Below are 15,709 nucleotides of genomic sequence, written 5' to 3'. Positions count from 1 at the left end.
TGTAGACCTGGGTGACCTCAGACTCATGGAGATCCCTGGCCTCTGCAGCCTCCACCACCAGGAGGCACAGGATAGCCACTGACGAGTGTTGTAGCTGAACTGCTGGCCCTGCCATCCTCACTGCTCTGAGAACAGAAGTCCTGCAGCTGCAGTTCATGATTTTGAAGCTAATTTAAATGAGTGAGGTTACTGTGCAGGAGCAGAGACACATCCACCTCTGTAGCAGACTCTGTACTGGGTCAGAATCTGGTGACATTCATGGGAGATGTGAATTGGAACTGTGACCATGAGGTGTGGACCTGCTCTTGCTCCATTGTGAGACTGAGGAAGTTGAGAACATAAACTATTTAGGAGTGTTCCAAGAACTGGGTCACGAACAGTGATGGTATTTGGGCCTTTTGGAAATGAATAGGGAGTGTGCTGCACATGCACTGACCCATAGCGAGTGTGCACATGCACTGACTCATAGGGAGTGTGCACATGCACTGACTCATAGGGAGTGTGCACATGCACTGGCTCATAGCGAGTGTGCACATGTACTGACTCATAGGGAGTGTGCACATGCACTGACTCATAGGGAGTGTGCACATGCACTGACTCATAGGGAGTGTGCACATGCACTGACTCATAGGGAGTGTGCACATGCACTGACTCATAGGGAGTGTGCACATGCACTGACTCATAGGGAGTGTGCACATGCACTGACTCATAGGGAGTGTGCACATGCACTGACTCATAGGGAGTGTGCACATGCACTGACTCATAGCGAGTGTGCACATGCACTGACTCATAGCGAGTGTGCACATGCTGCACTGGCTCATAGGGAGTGTGCACATGCACTGACTCATAGGGAGTGTGCACATGCACTAAGGTTAATTGACTTTTCTCATGTTGCCCAATAAGATCCTGAGGGAGGAGAAGGCTGCTAAGTCAGTAATGTCAGGGCTGGAGGGGCAGCTGCAGAGAAGTTGTAGTCCCCACTGGTCACCTGCTAAGCACAGTCTGCCTCCTCTGGAGACTGCCCTTCCCTTTCCTTCATCATCTCAGGGCTCTGGCTGGGAAGCGCTCTATGAGCCTCTGGTGCAGGTACCTTTCTTCCTGGCAGAGTTATTTCTCTCTGTCCACATTCTACCTTAAATGTTTAGCCTCTAAGGACCGCAGAGTCTTTGTTGGCTGTACTTTGCATTAACTGAAGAAGGTAGCTTTGCTGTGGAGACCTGGCCACCTCCAGGGCTTGCAAACCACTAAGACAACTTGAATTTATTTTATGATTTCCTTGTTGTTTCTCTTGGTAGTAAATAGAAACATTTTCTGCTTTCCTTGCATGTTCACAAAGAGAATAAAGAGCCAATTCTGAGCCCCTTTTGACTCCTTTTTGTCAGGTCGCAAAGAAACCTAGGACAAATAGCTATCTGTGGTGCCTATTAGCACACCAAAGTATGCTCTGGCCACCAGGCTCACTTAGTACTGTGGCTCCTCCTAGGTCTTCTAACTGTACTGCCTGCCTACCCCATCTCTCCATCTCAGAGGCCTCACTGTGCTTTCCCAGTCTCTGCCCTGTACAACCTTGCCATTTTGGCAGATGCTCTCTGGGGTCTTCTCTCTGTCTTTTGTCTTGGGCCTCTGCTCCTCTTTGAATCCACTTGCACTCTCACCCACTTTTATGGCCTGGCTCCGTGGGACTCTTCCAGGCTTACTCTCCCTCACATATGCAATAAAACCTCCTCCATAACCATTACCTTAGAGTGGTCAAGAGAATGTCATAACTGCTCCTGGGTATGGTGTTAATTCCAAACCACCAACATACACCATCATGGGCAAATTAATTAAAGCAAGCTCTTTTATTTGTGTACATGGCCAAGGTGGGGTTTTAGAAGTCAGCATTGGATGTGAGGAAGACAATGTTTTTATAGCTCAGGGGCAGGGGATTTCCAATGGATGTAGTAGCCAAAAATAGGAGGGATTATAGGAACAGGGCCCTAAGCGTAACAAGTTAGTCATGATGACCTCCTGGAAGAAAGACAGGACTGCAAGGTGGTTGTAACAAGACGTAGTCTAACAAGGCAGCAATAACAAACCTTTGAAATAAAGGTAGGGTTGCAAGATGGTTATTGAAACAAAGGCATTATTGTCACTCCTGGAATGGTCAGTACAGAACCATTTGTAGTTAAGGTTACAGGAACATAGCCCAGTCCTTGAGGTTCAATCATAAACAGGAATGAATATAAATTGTCTCTGCTACGAGACAGGCTCCAAGCCCAAGATGGAGGCAAGCTTCAGTGGCTGAGGAGGAGAAGGGCTTTGTTGTAGATGTGAGGGAGAATATTGCCAGAGACATCTGGATGAGTCCAGAGCAGGGGGAGAAAATAGTAGACTGAATCAAGCTATAAGAGGAGAGAGAGAATGGAAGGGTGAGAGAGGAAAGACGAGAGACAAGAGAAGAGCCCAGGACCATGAGAACAGTACATGCTGTTTCTTTGGGACATAACATTCTTGGTGACATGTTTTGAGGCTTGCCTTTCCATAGCCACATTCTCTGCTTATCTCTATCACCTGTGAGCCTTTGTGGAAGTAGGAAGTGTCCATCTTGACTCCGAGTGTATCTTCCCGTCCAACCCCCAGGCTTGCAGCCTCTGATGGAATCTGGGTGGCCTTGTCCCTCTGGCTCTGTTCCAGGCTGTAGATTTGAAGTGAAATGTTCCATACCTCTTATACCTGTCTACTCAGCTGTGACACAGACTAGAATGCACTCCTATGTAGGCAGAGAGGTATTTATTTTAACTACAGGTGGCCAGAAGGGTCTGCTACAGTGTGCTGTGGTGTGCTGTGGTGTGCTGTGGTGTGCTGTGGTGTGCTGTGGTCTGCTACAGTGTGCTGTGGTGTGCTGTGGTCTGCTACAGTGTGCTGTGGTGTGCTGTGGTGTGCTGTGGTGTGCTGTGGTGTGGTGCTTAGTCTGGCCAAAAGAATGACCATGACTCAGAGGAAACTCTGAGCTCCTTCAGGTTTTAGTCCCTTGCCCAGTGCTCCATGTTTGTGTAGCAAGTGAGCCACACCTGTGAGGAAAGGTTAGCTGGCATTGGTGAGGCAGTCTCCCAGGGCTGCAGTTTGGGGATGTCTAGCATGTCACATGACACTGCCTCTGAAATTTCAGAGTGTATTCTCTCTTGTCTGGGTGTGATTTTGGAGGGCATGTAGCCAGCACCATTAAAAGATGGAGAGTGGGGCTGGAGAGATGGCTCAGAGGTTAACAGCACTGACTGCTCTTCCAGAGGTCCTGAGTTCAATTCCTAGCACCCACATGGTGGCTCACAACCATCCATAATGAGAGATGATGCCCTCTTCTGGGGTGTCTGAAGACAGCTGCATTGTACTCACATATAATAAATAAATAAATCTTTTTAAAAAAAAGGTGGAGAGTGGAGAGATGGCACAGGAGATAGAGAAGCACTGGCCACTCTGTCAGAGGACCCAGGTTCAGTCCTGGGCACCCACATGGCAGCTTGAAACCATCTGGAATTCCAGCACTGGGTGATCTGACACTTGCTTCTGGCCTCTGTAGGCACCATATGTATTAGAGTGCACAGACACATATGCAAACAGAGGACTCAAACACATTAAAAAAATAAAATAAGAATAGACTGCTGTGCTGGTGCATGCTTTTGGTCCCAGCCCTCAGCAGGGAGAGGCAGAGCTGTTGAGTTCTCAAGTTCGAGGCCAGCTTAATCTACATAGTGAGACCCTGCCTCAAAAAAACAAAACAAAACAAATAGCAACAACAAAAGTAGTTTATTTTCTCAGAATTATATTACATCTTTATATCTTCCTATCCTCTTAAAACTATTAGGTTTGTCTCTTTTGTTTCATATGTATGAGTGTTTTCTTGCATGTATGCCTTTGCACCATATATAAGTGGTAGGCACTCTTGAGTAAGGTGAAGACATTGGAACTGTAGGTATGGACAGTTCTGAACCAACATGTGGGTCTTGGGGAATCAAACCTAGGTCCAATCAAACCAGTGCTCTTAACTGCCAATCCATCTCCATCCCCACTCCACACTTTGAGATAGGGTCATCCTAGGTAGCCTGCTGAGCCTGTTGGTTGCCAGGATTACAGACATATGAAGTGGAAACTTAAGGGTTCTTTGGAAAGTCAGTTGTATTGGATGGTGTTTTGCAAACATGTGAAGGAGTGTTTTCCTGACATGGACACAGATGAAAGATTAAGACAGACTCATGAAGGAGTGTTTTCCTGAAGCAGACACAGGGGAGAGGATTTCCTGTTAAAGTGAGCGTGTGCAAGGACACATGATGAAGGATTCTTTATTAAATGACATGTATGTATCGGTCTGTCTGACATTGTGTAGTTGAGTTGCATTTGTTGGGACTCCATTGAAAGAAACACACCAAAAAAATTCTGGTGGTATGCTGCAGTTTGTCTCCTTCTGGACTCAGGCTGATTGGCAGAGTGATGTCTGCTGAGACAGACACATGTGCTGAAGCAAGACCTGTGGAGGACACGCGATGTTTGAAGGGATAGAAAAAGGGACTGGGCAGTGATGGAGGCTGGGCTAGGTTTGCTAACAGAGCTAGCTGTGCCATACATTTTGGTCTGGTGTCTTCACTGATCTTCAGTTTGCTGAGACTGACACAGCTGAGAACTTTTCCTGGTGTCCCTCTGGGTCCCTCCTGCTGAATTGTGTCAAGGCTGAGGCCGGGATGCCTCTGCTAGGTTATGCCACAGCTGCTGATTCATGTTTGCTGTCTCAACTCTCCTAAACTGGACCGCTGGTGTGTCTGTGGACTGTTAGCGAGTGGATCGAGCTGTTGCTGCTGACAAACCTCTCTAAACAGGTCCACTTCCCGTTTCCTTTCTTTTCCACTACCTCTGATGGGTGGTAGGCCAGAAGGGAGGTTAAAGTGTTTAAGAACCCTCACTAAAATTAAGGATTGAAAAAATTTAAGTTACAGGCATGTACCGCCCCAGCTGTTTCACAGCTGCATTTTGTGGGTTGAGCAGGATCCCAGTGTTTAGTCTGTTCCTTAGTCTGAGTCCTGAGCAGCACCACTCGGGACACAGAGAAACTTCTCCTGAGATTGGAGGCCCTGCAGGCCAAGCACTGGCTCTGCCACTGTACTCCAGCCCCTATCCAGTCTTGTAATGTGCAGGCTTGCAGCCAGGCACCATAAAGGCCTGAGTGGACCCTGCAGTGCACAGTGCCCAGCTGCCATCCCCATAGTGCTTTACAGGGTGGTGCTGACATTCACTTGTGTCACCGTGATGTCAGATGGCATTTCATCATTTTGATTTGTTCTTTACTAATTGTTATAATTAATGTCACTAACAATCAGGTGTCGCTCAACAAGCTAGCTGCTATTAGCAAGATGTAGAGAGGACAAGGACACACCCTGTACTGAAGGGCATACACAGAATTGTAAGCAGTGTTGGCCCCTCAGAGTCTGAAGTTCATTTAGACATCTGTACACAAGTGGATAGTGAGCAGTGTAAAGTTCCCCTGACATTACCCCTGCATGGAGACTCAGGGGAGGGCCAGACCCCAGGTGGGCTATTCCAAACACACAAAGATGGGCTGGAGGTCTCTCAGGCAGTGATGCCTACCTGCCTAGGCCTCCGTCAGCATCCTTGCCCTCATACTGTGGACACTTCCTCTTCCCATAGAGGCTTCAGCCTTGTTTTAGTGGAGCCTCTGTGTGGGTATGAGGTAGTTGAGTGTGGGCTTCAGACTTTGCACTGTGCATTAGCTTTTCTAAGGTACCATCTCAGTGAGTTTTAGAAATACATTCTGGTCCTGAGAGGAGTTTCCTTCGCTGGACCCTGCCCCTGCCATATTGAGGCATGTACCCTGGATCGCCCCGCCCTACAAGGAGCCCTGCCACAAGCCCCGTGTGTGGCCTTAGTGTGCTTTGCTCACCAGTGCAGAGGACTTAGGGACCTGGAGGACCTTTAAGTCTCTGCTTCCTTTCTAAAGCTGTCGTGTACTGGTGTGAACTACCATGAACTAGCCGCCAGATTTGTCAGTTTGCTTATTTCTCTTTTTAGCAGCCAATTACGTCACTATTAAATTACGTCACTATTAAAACAACTTAGTCATCAGCAGTGGGGACTCTAGCCTCGTTGTGGCTCTGTCTGAATGGAGTAGTCTGTATAAGTCAGAGAGGTGCTGACAGAGTCTCCTCTGGAAAGTTTAAAGGTGCTTTTCCTGTAATGATTCTCACCCTCCGCCTGCCTGCAGATGGCCCTGGCCCTTTGTTTTCTTTGTGCCTCTGTTCAAGTCCACACACTACTCCAGAGACTCCGCGTTATGGCTGCAGCGGGAATTCACGGTGGGTGAATCACATCCTCCACAGTCTTTAAAGGCTCGGCTGCAGCTTGTTCCTTGGAGGGAGCAGATAACTGGATAAGCAGTGTTCCACAGTGCCACAACCACAGCCCAGAAGGTGGTCAGTTTCTTAATGTGTGATCCTCACATATGTAGATAGAAGAGGCCAAAAATGGGCATCTGTGTGTGTGGTGGTGGTGGGGTATTTCATTTTCTGCTGTCACGCCTTCATGTGTATAGAAGTGACCTTTGGCCCTGCTTTCTGTTCTGACATCTTGTCCGCTAGTCTCTGAACAGTCTCAGTGGGTCCTGGCTGACCCTGGCTCATAGCCACATCCTGGTCCACAAAGGTGCTGGATACATTTGGATTCTCTTGTCTGTTTATATTCTAGACACCTGCTGTGTCTTCCTCAAGTAATATTAAGGCACAGTTTTGGCTTTGATTGTATATTTTCATATTTATTTTGAAACAGGGTCTTGTAGTATAGCACAGGCTGGCCTTAAACTTGAAGTTCCTTATGTTACCTAAATCTTGAGTGCTAGGATCAAGGAATAAATTATAATGCACAGCTTGTATCATTATATTTATACATGCATGCATACAGTGTGTTCTGATCAGATCTCCCAGCCACCATTCCTTCCCTCCAGTTCCTTCCATGTCCCCCACTACTTTTCCCTCCCAACTTTAATCCCCACTACACAGGCGCGCGCGCGCGCACACACACACACACACACACACACACATACACACCCATCACCCACAAATACTGAGTCCAGTCGCTGTTACTTGTATGTGCATGGGTTTGGGACCATAACTCATTCTATAGACCAGACTGGCCTTGAACTCAGATCTGTCTGCCTTTGCCTCCTGAGTGCTAGGATTAAAGGTGAGCACCACCACCTGGCTATAGAGTGGATTTCAAATCCAATCAGAAACACAACACTCAAACATAGTATTGATGCTGCTATTATACCACTGTGCACGTTCTGTAAGGCAGGTTGCTGACAAAACAAGCACAGGTTCCCAGCTGCAGGCAGCTGCTGATGACGTTTCTTGCTCATTAGTGTGCATAGTGCCTTTCTACTGTGGTTGCCTGACAGAAGGAAAGGAGCAGCCAGTCTGAGGTCTCCATGTGTTTTATCTTCTCTTGGGCCTTACCTGTAAGTTCTGGAAGGTAACCAAGAGTTTTGAGATTGACTTTTCAATTCCTGCGAAGAATAGCTTTGGAATTTTGATGGGTATTGCACTGAAATCCATAGATTACTTTTGGCAGGATGGCCATTTTCACAGTATTAATCCCACCAATTCATCAGTATGAGAGATCTTTCTATTCTCTAGCAAATTCTTCAATTTCTTTCTTTAGTGTCTGACAATTTTTATTGTACAAGTGTTTCATTTCCTTGGTTAAATGGAGTCCAAGGTTGTTTGTTTGTTTTTTTTTTTTAAAATCTGTAGTGAATGAGATTCTTTCCTTGATTTGTTTCCCACTGTGTTTGTTCATGGTATACAGGAAGGCCACTGAGTCTTGTCTGTTAGTTTTGTATCCTGCTACTTTGCTGAAGGTATTTTCATCTGGTTTTCTAGTAGGATCTGCATAGTTTTGGAGAGCATAGGCCTGGTGCCTGGAATTATTTGTTGTGCCCCAGTGCTACGATGATCCTCTGCCACAGAGCACACCTCTGCACTGGCCAGAATTTAAAGGCTCTGCTCTTTAAATTCTATGCTGTGAATTTGCCATTAGAAGTAAGGCACAAAAATACATGGAAGTGAGCCAGAGACCCACGTCCCTGTCATTGGCTTCAGTGTTGGTGGGACATTACCAGACTTATCTCTGCCCTGTCCCCCAACTCATCCCACTCATTCTATTCCAGGTAGCCCAAATTTTAACAAATGAGCTTTCAGAACATTTGAACTGACTGCTCTGCTCCTGGGAGCCTTGTGTGTGTGTGTGTGTGTGTGTGTGTGTGTGTGTGTGTGTGTGGCTCTACCTGTGGTGTATTTGTTTTGCATTATCCTAATTAGATTCCCTACAGGATCTAGGGTGTCTGCTGGCTTCCCACAGTAACTGTGGTGTTTCCCTTTTCTGTGCTTTCTCAGCCGGCTCCCCCTTTTCCCCTCTGTGTGGGTTCCCAAACATCTTGTTTCATTTCATAATATAGCTTGCTAGATGTTTATTGAGGTTGAACTGGCTGTGGAGCTGGCTGGGGAGAGCTGATGTCTGCTGAAGCTCTGTGCCTGTTGAGGTCCCGTGTCTCTGTGTTCTCTTGCTAGACTGGCCGCTTTCCACAGCGAAGTTCCACACAGTTCTTCTGAGTGGCCTCTCACCGGTTAACCGGTTTTGTTTTGTTGTTGGGGTTTTCTTTGTCATCTCTGTTTGTTGTTTGTGTGTATAAAAGCCCTGTTGTTCATTTCAGGACCCCATCTTGAGTTGTTGCAATGTCCTGCACAAAAGGGCAGTATGCTGAACGGTAGATTCTGCCTTCTCTTCTTCATTGCTCTGCTGTTGCTGGCTGCAGCGCATGCTGCAGGCCCTCATTCGAGCAAATTCTCTGTGCTCCATGTTCTAAAAAGGTCTCCAGGGCAGTCCCTTCAATCTGACTCTTGCCACCATGTGACAGGCTGTCCTTATTCATGTCCTGTGTTATAATTGTCCTTGCCACATGACCACATTCTCCTCTAGCTTTGGGCCACTCGTGCAAGGCCCACAGCTGTTCCCTGGAGATTGGTGTGCATGACGAGGAGGATCCTCTTTGTCCCTTCCCTGTTTGTGATAAATATCTCCTTTCTTTTTCCACCACAGGCTCGGTATAAGCAGAGCCTTGACCCCACTGTGGATGAAGTCAAAAAGCTTTGCACATCTCTACGCCGGAATGCCAAGGAGGAACGTGTCCTCTTCCACTACAATGGCCACGGGGTGCCCAGGCCTACAGTGAATGGAGAGGTCTGGGTCTTCAACAAGGTGGGCCTGCCCTCAGCTTCTGCTCTCCTTCCTCAGAAGGCCTGTCAGCTTGGGTATCACCTGAAATCTCCTGCCTATGGCTTTTGCTGAACCCTTGGTGTTTCATGTTTTCAGCCTTTGAAGAACAGTGCCACATGAATTGCTCCAAGCCAGCAGCCGTGGTGCCTGATGAGGACGAACAGGCAGAGGAGTTATTTCTTTTGGAGGGCATGTTGACAAAAACATTCTAAGGCTGCGTGTGTGGACATTCTGTCTCAGAGACAGGATGCTAATAAGATAATGGATGCATCTCATGGGCACTGGCTTTCCAGTCTGAGCAGCAACAGTGGTTCTCTGTCCTGAATGTCAGAGAACCAGCCTTGTCATGGAAAATCAGAGTATTCCGAGTATTGCAAAGAGCCCAGCTCCATTTGGTTGCCACCTCCGTCTTTCTGATGGGCAGCACTTCCAGCCTCTAGTGGTGCCATGAGTCAGATTAGATGGTGAGAGGAAAAGCACCTTGGGCCCCGGACTGAGAGTGCCTTTCAGACACTGTACAGGGAATACATGTGCTGTGGAGCTGTACATGACAGGCACAACATCTGTCATGTCTCATATCATATCATACCATATCATACCACAGCTGTCACATATCATATATCTGCAGACAGAATCATTTCAGGAAGAAAGGGTTTATTTTAGCTTGCACATTACACATACAGACACCTATACACACATGCATACATTTTTGTGAGTGTGTGTGTATGTGTGTGTGCTTGAATGGTCTTATGTACATACATGTAGAGGCCAGTGTGTACTGTCTTCTTCAGTCACCTTCCCTCTTATGTTTTTGAGCCAGGGACTTTTCTGAATCCAGAGCTCTCTGTTAAGGCTAGGTCGCCTGGCCAACACCTTCCCATCCTCAGTTTCTGCCCACAGTGCTGGGATAGAGACATACCCTACTGCATCTCGTTTTTACCTGGGTGTTAGGGACTTGAGTGTAGCTCTGCCTGCTTGTGCAACAAGCCATCTCCCTCCCTCTTGGCAGGGAGACATGATAACAGGTGACTTTATGGTGGTTGAAGCAGCTGTTTGTTATGTAGTGCCACCTAGAAGCAGAAAGCTAGGACCAGAAGTGGCACCGAGCTATAACCCTTAAGCCCTACCCCAGTGACCATAAGTCACTCAAATAGTCCCTACTATGTGTACAGCTTCCTAAATCATCTCTATCAGTTGTGGACCAATTGAAACACTTGAGCCTCTGAGAGATTTCAAAGTCAAACCATAATGCCAGTTCCAGTGGTTTTAAGTTGATGTACTGTGACCGTCCTGTGGGGGAGGGTACAGGTTCCTCTTAGTGTATCAGGACTCCCTCAGGTGCAGACACTGGCTGTGGATTTTGGTGGATTCGGATTGAGTGCAGACGCAGGCTCCGAGTGTTTCTTCTCCGTTGACTGGGACTTCCTTCCACAGACTTCTCTGCTGCTTTTGTTTCCTGCAGATTCATTCATCCTGAGTAACGCCAGTGCTGGTGGGCATCCTCTCACTTCACAGCTAGAATGGTTTGCTGTGTTCTGCACCCCCTTCTCCGTCCTGGTGTGCAGGGCGGCTGGATCCTGTCCCTGTTGTGGACAACTCCTTCCTCACTGTATTGGCTGTACTTAGAAAAAGTCCATGTGTTCCAACACTGGAACCTGTTGAATCTGAGTCCTGTTGATTGACAGCTGGCCACAGCTGTTCTTGGGCTGTCTCCTATTGACCCTGATGGAATTCTTTATATTCTAGACAGAAACTCTTCATCATCCTGTGAACTGTGACTGTCTTTTCTAAATTTATGACTTGTTTTCCATTCTGTGTGCAGTATCCTGTAGTGGATAGGGGTGTTTATGCTGAGCAGGTCACACTCACTGTTCTCTCCAGGGTCAGCAGCACCTGACCTAAGCCTTTTTCAGTATTGTCCTTTAGCCAACTATAGTTAGGCCTGTGATGTACCCACCCCCTTTTCATACGCAGCATGAGATGGAGCCCACATTGGTGTTCATAGCTTCTGTAGTGTGTAAGGGACACTAAAGCCCACTGTGTTATTTACAAGCTGTAACCCTAGACTGGGCAGGTTCCCACCTACATCCAGACCACATGCTCCTTGCTTCCTGCTGTTGGAGTCCCAGCCAGGCTGCTTCTGCTCCATCAGCCTGTCCTCAGGGTCCACTTTTCCTGGTCACATGCTCCTGATTCATCCGGCCTCATGGTAGCTTCCTCTTCTTTCTGTCTTCTTCTTCCTTCCCTTCCATCTCTCCTGAGACGCCTCACTCACTCAAATCTCGCCTTCTTCTCTCTACTGCCCAGTCACAGGCTCTGGCCTTTTATTAACTAATCATCTTTAGAATGGGAGCAAGTTTTATACAACAAAGACCGTTGTCTATGAAAATGCACGCTGGACAGGAACTAGATCTTGGGTTCAGAATTTAGGGTTTGTATGCATAGCTCACTGCTACCTCCCCATCCATGCTAGCTGTGACCTGAGTCAGCTCTGTCCTGTGCCAGTCAGCGGTCTTGGTTTTCAGTTTCGTAGTTTGAGGGGACACAGGCTCCCTTTGTTCTTCTTATTTGATGTTTCAGTTAATCTTGACCTCTTGGTCTAATAAGAAAATACTGAATCCAGTCATCTGTTTCCATAAGACTTGTAGGGCTGGATGGATCAGCAGTTAGAGCACTTGCTGTGTTTCCAGAGGACCTGGTCCAGTTCCCAGTGTCTATATTGTGGTTCATAGTCACCAGCAACATTAGTGTCAGGAAGCTATTGCCCACTCCACAGCACCTGCATACTTGTGGCACATATACTGTCTGTCTGTCTGTGTCTGTGTCTCTCTCTCTCTCTCTCTCTCTCTCTCTCTCTCTCTCTCTCTCTCACACACACACACACACACACACACACATACACAAATAAACAGATAAGAATAAAAGTAGATCTTAAGATGAAAAGGAGGACTTGTTGGAGTGTGTCATGTCTGTGACTCCAGATGCTCATGCAGATCCTAGATGATCACTACAGATGATCTTTCAGACTGTGACCATTTAAAATGCCTGTCAGGATATGATCCCTTTCTTGATATGAGTATAAGTTTCTTAATTTCCTTACTTGGGTATTTGGGAGGGCTGTTCTCCAGACTCTTGTGGATTCTAATAGTTTCTCAGGGTGTACAGTTGCTTCTCATTTGCAAATGGGCATTTTTGTTTCCTCCTTTCTCACTTGTGCCTTGTATGTATTGTTTTTGTGTTCTGGTTTTGTTTTTGTGTGTGTGTGTTCTTTTTTTTTTTTTTTTTTTTTTTTTGAGACAGGGTTTCTCTATGTAGCCCTGTCTCTCCTGGAACATACTCTGTAGACCAGGATGGCCTCGAACTCAGAAATCTGCCTTCCTCTGCCTCCCAAGTGCTGGGATTACAGGCATGAGCCACCACTGCCCAGCTTGTTCATGTTTTCAACTGCTGGCCTTTAAGAGAAGGAAACAGTGGCTGGGCCACCTTGTCTCTCTTGTGGCTTCTTGAGGAATGCTCTGTCCCCATCAAGTCTGCAGGTGGCTTTCTGTGAGGAAGGGAAGGATAGAAACAGTTATCAGATTAAGAACTGTTCCTGCTTTATGTCAGAGAATTGTGATTAGACTCTTCTTCCCCCCCCCCCCCCCCCCCAGACAGGGTTTCTCTGTGTAGCCCTGGCTGTCCTGGAACTCACTCTGTAGACCAGGTTGGCCTCGATCTTAGAAATATGCCTGCCTCTGCCTCCCAAATGCTGGGATTAAAGGCGTGCGCCACCATAGCCTGGTTTCATGCTCTATGGACCATGGTGTGTCCCCTGCACACTCACTTCAGAGACCCCATGATGCTGGGAGCAAGGGCATTTTCTAGCTAAGCACAGTATTGTTAAATTGCCAGGGATGTCACCCTCCTATTCCACAGGCTGGTTTATACACTCACACATCCCTCCAGCCATCCCACAGAATCTGCTAAGGCTCACTCCTGTGCCCACTCTCTAGACTGACTAGCCTCAGTGTGTGCTAGCATTCTGGTTCCCAGGTTCTCCTTGACTGGCTGCTTTAAAGTGAAGTTTTAGCTTACTGATTTCCTTTGGTGAGTTAGACTGGTTTCGATCAGTCTTTAAAGACATCAGTAGGCCTTCTTTTGTGGAATGCTTTATTGACTATGCAGACAGTCAACAGTCTAGAGCCTGCTGCTGGGTTTGGCTCTCATCTAGAGTTACCAGGATTGATGAGCCATTGTGCTGTGCTCTTTCTAGCCGGTCCTGCTTTCTGCGACTGCTCCCTGTTGTTGCTGTGCAGTCTAGCTCTTACAGGCCTGTTTGCTGTTCCCCGGTGTGTCATTCAGAGCTCACTCACTGAGTTCTGCCTCTCCACTCATGGTCTTCCTTTCTTTTCTTTTTAGCTTTATCTTTTCCAGAATGCACTGTGGTTGGTGTCATCTATAAATATCCTTTCAGAGTCCCTTGCTTGCCTGGCCAGTTGGGTTGAAGGCTCTCTCCATGGCTAGAGAGCTAGTTCTCCGTGTGTCCTCAGCTCTGAAAGTAGCTCAGTGCCTCTTGATTCTCTACTCAGTTATGGACAACGCTGGTCACATTTCTGCTTAGGAGTTATTCATTTTGAGACAGGTTTTCATGCAGCTCAAGCTGGCCTTGAACTTGTGACTCTTTCTGTCTCTGACTTGGGATTCTTCAGGTGCACATGGTCAGAGGGTAATTAGCTTTCTAAGACTCGCTGACTTTTGTGGCAAGTTGTCTGCGTTGTTTGCCTTTGCACCAGTGCTCCCTGCATTGGCAGTGTCAGCGTTCTGGACTTTAGTCACTCTGCAAAATGTGTTGTGTTGTCTTGTTGCCAGTGAGTTTACAACTCTTAGTAGTCTGACCAGTGACAGGATAGTGTTGAGCATATCTTCATATCCTGGCTCTGGTCCATTGTCTACCTTGCTAATTTGTCTCCTCGGGTCCGTTTTACCCTGCTAGGTGGTGGAACCACAGGCTGTGTGTGCTGGGCCGTATCCTGGCCCACCTGCCCTCTTTCAGAAGAAGTCTCTTTACTTGTTGAGCATTAATAATCCTGTGTACCTCTTAGACCTTTGTCTTTGTTAGGTATGTGTTTTGTACATATTTCAACTTGTGGCTTGTCATCTTGAATAGTGGGCATTGTTTTTATCACTGAAAAGCTCAGACCAATTACTCTCTAGAGTGTCCAGGTTTTGATTTAGGTTCTTTGCTTCTTTGTGAGTTTGTGTCTGAATCAGGAAAGCAGGTTGAAGGCTGCCTTACACAGCTGTAACTGAAGGCTGGTCCAAGTGAAGGTGGTTCTTCATAGAAAGCAAGTGCTTGTGTTAACCAGCACCATGAGAAGAACCCCTGGGGATGAAGTAAGGCGTCTTCTGATGACAAACAGGCTTCCTGCATGTGTCCACACCTCCTGTCAGCTTGGAAGTATAGCAGAATGGGCAGAGGAGGAGGATAAAAATCTCCCACCCATTGGATGTCTGAACTTCTGTCTTTTTAGTAATCTCTAAGTTAAATGAATGCTGAAAATTAACAGTTAAACTTTTTCAAAAACTCCTGGTATAACATATTTTTTCTTATTTAAAAAAGTCTTAGTGAAAAAGATCTGAGCAGTGTCATTGGCTACCCTGATATCTTAAGCAGTGCTGCAACATTTACCTAACAAGTGTAAACCCCAGTGGGCTGGGTATGGTGAACTCTGCTCTGGAAGTTGAAACAAGAGTGAGTTTGAGACCAGGCTGGACTACATAGCACGATCATGCCTTAAAACCTTAACTCCAACCCCAGTCACAGTGGCATTTTGTTGGCCCGCAGGTAGAAGTGGACATGGAGGGGGTGGCTGACCCTAACCTTACCAGGTGTCATTTTGTCAGTCACGGACTTTCTAATCCTTAAGTGTGCCCAAAGCCAGCTCCTTTTCCTCTTGAACCCTCCGTAACCTTCCTGTGGTCCTCTGGGTTTGTCTGGTTCTTTTTGGCAGCAGTGTCGTTGTATTCTGAGACCTAGACAAATACTAGTTTGTCTCCAGTGGACAGTCACATGAAAACAGAAAATCTATGAAAGAATCAATCAACAGGACAATGAAATGGAGGAAAACAAGACAAAACAAAAGAGACTTCTTCTGTTTTGAACCAGAGACTGGCTTCACAGATGCCAGGGGCCTAGTGTCTGAGAACACAGTGACATTATTGCAGGCAGGTCCAGCCTCTGGAGGCATCTCTGGCAGAGGTACAATCTGGATGTAAACAAATAAAAAAATAAAACTGCCCTAAACTAAATCGTAAAGCCGTGAAACGCATGCTCAGCGCGTCAAGAGAGCGAGCTGAGCTGAAGCCTGCTCTTCTAGGCGAAGTGGGTCCAGCTCGGCAGACAAAGTCACTGCTC

At 46.9% G+C, this 15,709-nt stretch overlaps 1 protein-coding gene across 1 annotated transcript in view; it reads left to right on the top strand.

Moving 5' to 3' along the window:
- Rptor (regulatory associated protein of MTOR complex 1) overlaps positions 1–15,709 on the top strand; it is a 291,246-nt gene that overhangs the window by 105,548 nt on the left and 169,989 nt on the right. Inside the window, exon 4 of the mRNA XM_052197679.1 lies at positions 9,139–9,297. Coding sequence (XP_052053639.1) covers positions 9,139–9,297 — 159 coding nt within the window. The remainder of the gene's footprint in view (positions 1–9,138; positions 9,298–15,709) is intronic.

The sequence above is a fragment of the Apodemus sylvaticus genome, chromosome 10 (assembly GCF_947179515.1).
Source record: "Apodemus sylvaticus chromosome 10, mApoSyl1.1, whole genome shotgun sequence".
In the NCBI taxonomy this organism is placed as follows: Eukaryota; Metazoa; Chordata; class Mammalia; order Rodentia; family Muridae; genus Apodemus; species Apodemus sylvaticus.
Note: the sequence above shows the minus strand (reverse complement) of the source record. Positions and strands in the feature narration are given on the sequence as shown.